The sequence below is a fragment of the Montipora capricornis genome, chromosome 12 (genome assembly GCF_036669925.1).
Source record: "Montipora capricornis isolate CH-2021 chromosome 12, ASM3666992v2, whole genome shotgun sequence".
Taxonomy (NCBI): Eukaryota; Metazoa; Cnidaria; class Anthozoa; order Scleractinia; family Acroporidae; genus Montipora; species Montipora capricornis.
This window is the reverse complement of record NC_090894.1, coordinates 41,155,945-41,162,837: the sequence shown is the minus strand read 5'-3', so window position 1 is coordinate 41,162,837 and position 6,893 is coordinate 41,155,945. Positions and strand designations below refer to the sequence as shown.

Sequence of the window (6,893 nt, the reverse complement as noted above, 5' to 3'; positions counted from 1 at the left end):
GTGCTCTTTTGGTAGAGATTGCACCGCCATCGCAGATGGTTCCAATCCTGTTAGCCTCCTAAATTTTTCAGGTGTCTATAAGTCCTATAAAGTGACACTAATTGCTATACACTGTAAAGTGATACTAATTGTCCAGTTAAGTTCGAGGATCACTTCTATTATCTTTCGCCTTTATCCCTTCAAACATACATTTCTTTCAGACAACTATTTGTTGTTATTAATAGCTTAACTGCTTAAACACTGGCAATGATAGCGGTGATGATATGATGGTGATCACAGTGTCAGAACTTTAATGCAGGTGAGAGGTGCGATGATCTGTTTAAATTAATTACAACTTTTGCAACCTCAGGAAAGGCCAAAACCTCCGTTTATGCGCTTTTTACTGCACTAGGATATACCCAATGGTTTTAATGTATCTGTCTCCATGGTCGGCACTAAATGAGGCGTCGTTTCCGCACGTGTTGGTGTCGTCTTTACGCCCTCCAGTACCAAAGCCGATTCTGGAGTCACAAGTTGAGCATTCATGAAGATTGTCGTTAGCAATTATACCAATTCTTGCTTTTGGGAGATTGCTTGCAGCATCATGACCACATGCTGCATTGAATCCTTCTATTTCGCACCTCTCTTGTAAGGACCCACTTGGACCAATCAACGACTTCCACGAATCACGACCCAATGATGTCGGATGGTAATTACCATCGGCGATGAGCGCGTGCAGGGATGTGGCTTCCTTGGGAATGACGATGAAGTTTGCCTGCTGTCCGATCCTCTTCATACCGATGCAGATCTTAGAAAAATTTGTGTTCCAGTAGACTGGTAACTTTGTCTCATGATTGTCAAACAAAATCTGTCCTGCGCTGACATTGAACTCTTTATCGTTGCTCCATAATTTAGAATCGAAGTGAAACGTTTGCTAAATACAGACAAAAACATGTGTTAGCAATAAACCTAGAGATCCTGACAACATTCTAATATTTGTTTCATGTTTTCTTCTTCTTAATTTAAATGCTATGGCGTATACTCCTGTACGCCAGGAGGAAGGCTGCATACATTTCACGAAAAAAATTTAAGAACAGATCACGCTCATCTTTAGACTTACCTTGCGACCATCAATCTTCATGACCAGCGTCCATCCTCCACCTCCACAGTCTCCAAGCCCTTGGCTTGACATGTGACAGTACACACGAATCTTTCCAGAAGGTAATTGTAAAAGGTAGTCCCCATTTTTTAAAGTCCTAAATCAAAGAAACGCATACGCAGACCAAAATATAGACTGCGAGCAGTCTCTTTTTCTCCAGATTTAGTGAGAGCCAATCACGCGCGTGGCCATTTCCGTGTCTCGCTTTTTGCTCGAAGGACTAAAGAAAAAAGAGAGACTGCTCGTAGTATAACCAAAACATTGACTGTCGCTCAAAATAACACAACGCAACTCACAGGCGATCCAAACTTATAATTTGAATGCTCAGTCAACGTAACGGTTTGTAGGGTTTATATGGGAAACATGAAATGCAGAAAAAGAACGGCTAATATTAGTTTACAGCGAGGAAAGTAAACAAAATATACTTAATCTTACTTCACCTCGTGTCCTTGTGTCGATTTGAGGCGTTCTGGGCAAGTTTTGAGATTTTCTCCTATCCCTCATTAAAAGAAGACAAGGCCGGAAACTCACAACCTCTGAAGTCACTAATCATTCCGCGATCGAGAACGATTTAATCCCAAAAATTGGCTTGATTCGGCCTTTTGTCCACTCTCACGTGAAGATCGATAACAATCCAAATAGCACAAAGGCGCAGAGTCCCAAAGCAATCTCCACATGCTTAGAGAACAAGCCAGTTTTCACGAAGAGCCCGCCGCTTTCTCCAGCCTGAAGAAGCGTTAGCTTTTGGGACAGGACACGACCGATGGCCTGGTGAATATTTCACTTCTCTTTAGGGGTAGGGATCACAGATCAAACTTCGCCTATCTGCATCTTTCTCATGTCCCCACGGGCGGGCATTTTTGCATGATTATTTGAGCAACGCAAATGGCTATTCGAGACAAAGGGTTTCCACGTCAAAAGCCCGTGGGGACGTGAGAAAGATCCAGATAGGCGACGTTTGATCTTGGATCCCTACCCCTAGAGAAAAGTAAAATTGTTGTTGTTGGAGAGTTGCTCAGAAGGATCACAGTTTTGATGATCAGTTACTTTTTCTGTCAATTTCAGCCTATTGTGCAGAAAAACTAATTCAAACCCCACTGGAGACAATTAAGATCATGCAGCTTGATCAAAATTTACGAAGATTCTATGCCGAAGCGAGAATGAAAATAGGCGAAGAATACAATAAATCAACACTACTAGGATTTCGGCATTCGGTGGAAAGATATCTTAACGCCCTCCATTCAACAGAGGCCTGCAAATTTCCTCTCAGCTCAATATTTGCGAGGTCAAATCAAATGCTTGATGCTCAAATCGTAAATCTTTAACGAAATTCCATGCACAACCTGTTACCGAAGAACAAGACCTGCAGAAGCTAAAATCAAGTGCGGTTTTCTCCTTGTCGTCATCTCTCTCCTTGTTGAGGAAAGTTTGGTTCCATGTTGTCCTGTTTTCTGCAGGAGGGGCCGTGAAGGTCAATTAAAGAAGGTTAACGTCGACGAGCTTCAAATTTGAAACGGATGCAGAAGGGAGAAAATACGCAACAATGGCCCACGATGAAGTGTCCAGGTGGCTTAAACGTCATTGAAAGAAAAGAAAGAGAAGCCAGAATGTACGACAACGAAAACCAATATGACGGCTACACGGCCCTAAAACATTATCTTCAGAAAGCCAATCCGTAATTGCTGATTTTCCCTGGTCTTCAGCGAAGCCATAGAGGCCTTGATATCAGTCCAGTTACCAACAGATAAACAGTGGGTCCCTGTTAATGCAAAATTTTCCGTCGGAACTTCCAGTAATCAAACTTGACGATATTAAAGATGTCGCTGTCGTACGATGGCCCACAAGGAAATGCTGCAAATAAAGAGAAGCGCTGCAAACAAAAAAGATGCGCTGCAGACAAAAACGAGCGGTGCAAACAAAAACGATTGCTGCAAACAAAAAAGATTGCTGCAAACAAAAACGAACGCTGCAAGCAAAGAAGATGCACTGCAAACAAAAAAAGGATGATGAGCTGGAAACAAAAAAAGGAACCGCTGCAAATAAAAACAAACGCTGCAAAAAAAAAGGGACTGCTGCAAACAAAAACACTAAAACTGTAAGAAAAAAAAGGAGCTGCCAAAATTTAAAAGGAACGCTGCAAATAAGAGAACACACGTCATGCGCGCGCAACATGCTTTGGACACTTCTGTTTCGGCTTTCCCGCGAAATGGGCTATTTGCGTTCGCCATGTTTTGTTCGGGTTGTGGCTCATAGTTAGTAAACGCGGCGAAATTTTGTCGTGTTTTCGGAATTACGATAAGTGTAGAAGACCAAGATTTAATCTGTGTTGCTCAATTAGAAGGAGAATATTCTGAAAGGAAGACCACTCCTCTTACCTTTGAGGAACATAGAGAAAGGAAAGGAAAGGAAAGGAACGAGCTTCCAGGTTTGTTAGTGAGTCTTCTAAAAAAGCGAAAATGGAAAGCGGCGAGAATGAAGTCACTATTCATCAAGTTAAAAGACGGAGAACTGAAAGTAATCGTGGATCGTCATTGCCTCTTTAAGTCTTACCGTCTATCGCAGGTGCACCTAATGCCTGCCATTGCTGAAGTTTACAGCAAAACTTGGCTTTGTGAGCAATTCGAGGCGACCTGTTTTCATAAATAGCCCATTTCCGAGTTGCTGCATGCCTCAGTTTCAAAGCGAGTCCTGGTGCACAACCATTCAAATGGAAATGAGTTGCGTATTGTTATGCAAATCAAACTCATTTTCCCCAAAAAAGTTGAGCACCAAGACTCACTTTGAAACCGAGACAAAGATCAACTCGGAAATGGCCCATTAGCCCTTATTCACGGTAGCCGCCATGTTGGTTTTCAAATTGTCATGCAAATTAGCCATGTGTTATGCTGGGGGGCAAACATTGGAATAAAGGCAAATTGCGGAAAGTCGGCTCCTCGAAATATTGAATTAACATTGCTAAAAGTACATTTTAGAATTTAGAATAAAGTACCTTTTATAATAAGTTTATATCTTTTGATTGCCTCCGACATTTTGACTTTCTACTTTGTTATCTGCTCATTTTTCACCAAAAAAAACATGGAAGTAACTTGTGTAAGCATTCTATTTTACTACTTAGGTGATAAACATTTACTGAACGTAAAACAAATCATCTGTGTGGCTAAGATGTTCGTGATAATCTCTCGAACTTGTGTTGTTTAAATTTGCCCCCTCAGAAATGTGTAGCTAATTTGCATGATAAAGGCAAGGACAACATGGCGGCTATCGTGAATAAGGTCTTTTGGTTTAGGTCACGCGAAATGCTTTCAAGTAGATGAGAAAATGACACTTTTTCACGAATGTTTTCGACCATGCGTTTTATTATGTATTTACTTTCCTTGTGTAAGCTTGACGATTAAAGCAACGATCCACTGACGACGCTGTTAATTACCGGGTCCAAATTGCCTCATTGCATTTGATAGCCTTTACGACTGCGCTTTAGGGAAGTGGGAAGTTTTCCCTCGTGATGTGCATTGCACAACGTTTGACCCCCTGATTTGAGAGGAGCGGACATTAGGGGCGGAAACGTTGTAAGTTGTTGAGTGCAGTTGAACCTCACCTTACGGCCACCTCTCTATTACGGACACTAGCGTTTGTTCTGGCAAAAGTGGCAAATGTTTTCTTTAAAAAGTACCTTTATAATGCAGACCCTCTGTAGTACGGACAACTTCTTTATTACCGACACTTAACCAATTTTGTTGTTGTTGTTCTTTTTAAATAAAAACCAGTGAGCAGCACACAGCAACAGATCATGTATTTTCCGCTGGTATGAAATTTATGCAGTTCGCTAGCAGTTGTTTCTCGTGTTTGGTTGGAGCACGCCGTTAGGGCGTGTCTCCAGGGATTTCATGATTAGTTGGTGTTTAGTATTTAAAGCTTAGAAGAGTTACTAGATTCCTCTCGCTCACGTTCTCCATCCTGGCGTTTAGTTCATTTCCCACCCACCCGCCCGCTCTAACCTCTTTCCCTGTTTTCACCCAAGTTATTCTTCTGCTATTTTAGGCCGTTCATAATATGCTTCAAGTCCCAGCCGCTGCTACCGTTGCAACCGTCCAGGACACTGGGCCAAGGACTGCCGAGTCCCGTTGCCTGCCACCTCAAACAGGAGCGACGATTATTATTCGAGCAGTGCCACAATTGTTAGACCCGGAGCAGGAGGTCTTGCCGATAGAAGTTCAAAGTGATCTAGGTGATAACGTTTTGTTTGCACAACTCTTGGACGTAAAAGATGCTAGAGAGTTTGAAGAATCTAGTGAAGCAGTTTCATCACAAGTCAGGGGTAGTCTAAGAAGACACGTTAAAAGAGTTTTGGCGCAGCAATAGGTACCCCTAGATATATATTATCAGTTATATGCGAGGGTTACCGTTTGCCTTTTCGGAAATCTCCCCTGGGTATACATCCCGCAATAATCAGCCTTGGATCATTCTGAGTTTGTTAACGCAGCCATTCTGGAGCCCTTACATTCGGGTAGAGTTATGGAACTAAACAGGCCCCCTGATGTTGTCAATCCTTTGAGTGTGTCCATCCACCCCAACGGTAAAAAGAGGTTAATTCTTGATCTCTGTTACATCAACAATTTTCTTATTTAAACATGGAGTCAAGTACGAAGATTGGGAGATTGCCTTATCCTGTTTCCAAAAGGGTTCTTTTGTGATAACTCTTGATCTTAGAAGCGGGTACCACCATATTGAAATTCATCCAGATCATCTGAGGCTTTTGGGGATCGAAGTGTCTCTCTGTCTTCTGCACCTTACATTTTTACTAAATGACTTAAGCCGCTTGAGAAGTATTGGCGGTTCAACGATGTTAATATTGCTTTATTTCTTGATGATGGCTGGACCGTTTCACCTGTGCGGTTCGAGCTACTAATATTTGGTCTGATTTAAGAAAGTCAGGGTTTATCACCAATGATGAGAAGTCTCAAATGGTGTCAGAGTCAAGTTCTCGAATGGTTGGGGATTATATGGAACACCTTTTAAATGGCATCATTACCATTTCTGAGCGGCGGATAAAATAGTATCGCTAAATTGTTAAGATTCTCTTGAGTAATCGTTTTGGTATCAGCACGGGAGTTGGCCTCACTGAGTTGACTTGAGTTGAGGGTGGTGTCGGATTCTCCGTACAGAATGTCCAATTTTGTAGTTTATTCGGACGCAAGCGCCACAGGGATGTGGTACTCACCTGGATATCAATGGGGAGCAAGTTTGTAATAAGCAATGGAATTTTGAAGAGCGTAGAATAAGTTCTACATGGAGGGAGTTATCTCCCATTTTGTTCACTTTACATTCGTCTTTTACCCTTATTGTTGGCTCTTACGTAAAGTGGTTTTGTGATAGTCAAAGTGCATGTAAAATCATACAAGTGGGAAGTATGAGAAATGATTTACATGGTATTGCTCTGGAGAATAATGGTATAGAGTTAGAAGTCCAGTGGATCCCTCGCACTGAAATTTAGAGAGCTGATTGAATTAGTCGAATAATCGATATAGACGCTTGGCATATTTCAGTCAATTGTTTCATGTCTTTTAGAGGAAAGCTTGGGGGTTCATTCAGTGGATTGTTTTGCTATTCATTATTTGCATATTTCTAGGCCATTCCCATTATAGTCGTGCCCTTTTGGCCGTCGTCTTATTTCTAAAAGATTTTCTAGATTTGTGTTTTCGTGCTGCTGCTTTGGAGCAGAGGCGTAACGCCAATTCGTTGTTGGGTAGTGATAGGT

The 6,893-nt window shown here is 41.8% G+C and overlaps 1 protein-coding gene across 3 annotated transcripts in view; it reads right to left on the bottom strand.

Moving 5' to 3' along the window:
* Positions 1-140: 140 nt before the first annotated feature.
* LOC138027783 (uncharacterized) overlaps positions 141-6,893 on the bottom strand; it is a 47,546-nt gene continuing 40,793 nt past the window's right edge. For all 3 annotated transcript variants that reach the window (XM_068875396.1, XM_068875398.1, XM_068875397.1), the window contains exons 5-6: positions 1,100-1,235; positions 141-913 (exon numbers count right to left, since the gene is read on the bottom strand). In XM_068875396.1, coding sequence (XP_068731497.1) covers positions 380-913; positions 1,100-1,235 — 670 coding nt within the window. In that variant the 3' untranslated portion in view covers positions 141-379. The remainder of the gene's footprint in view (positions 914-1,099; positions 1,236-6,893) is intronic.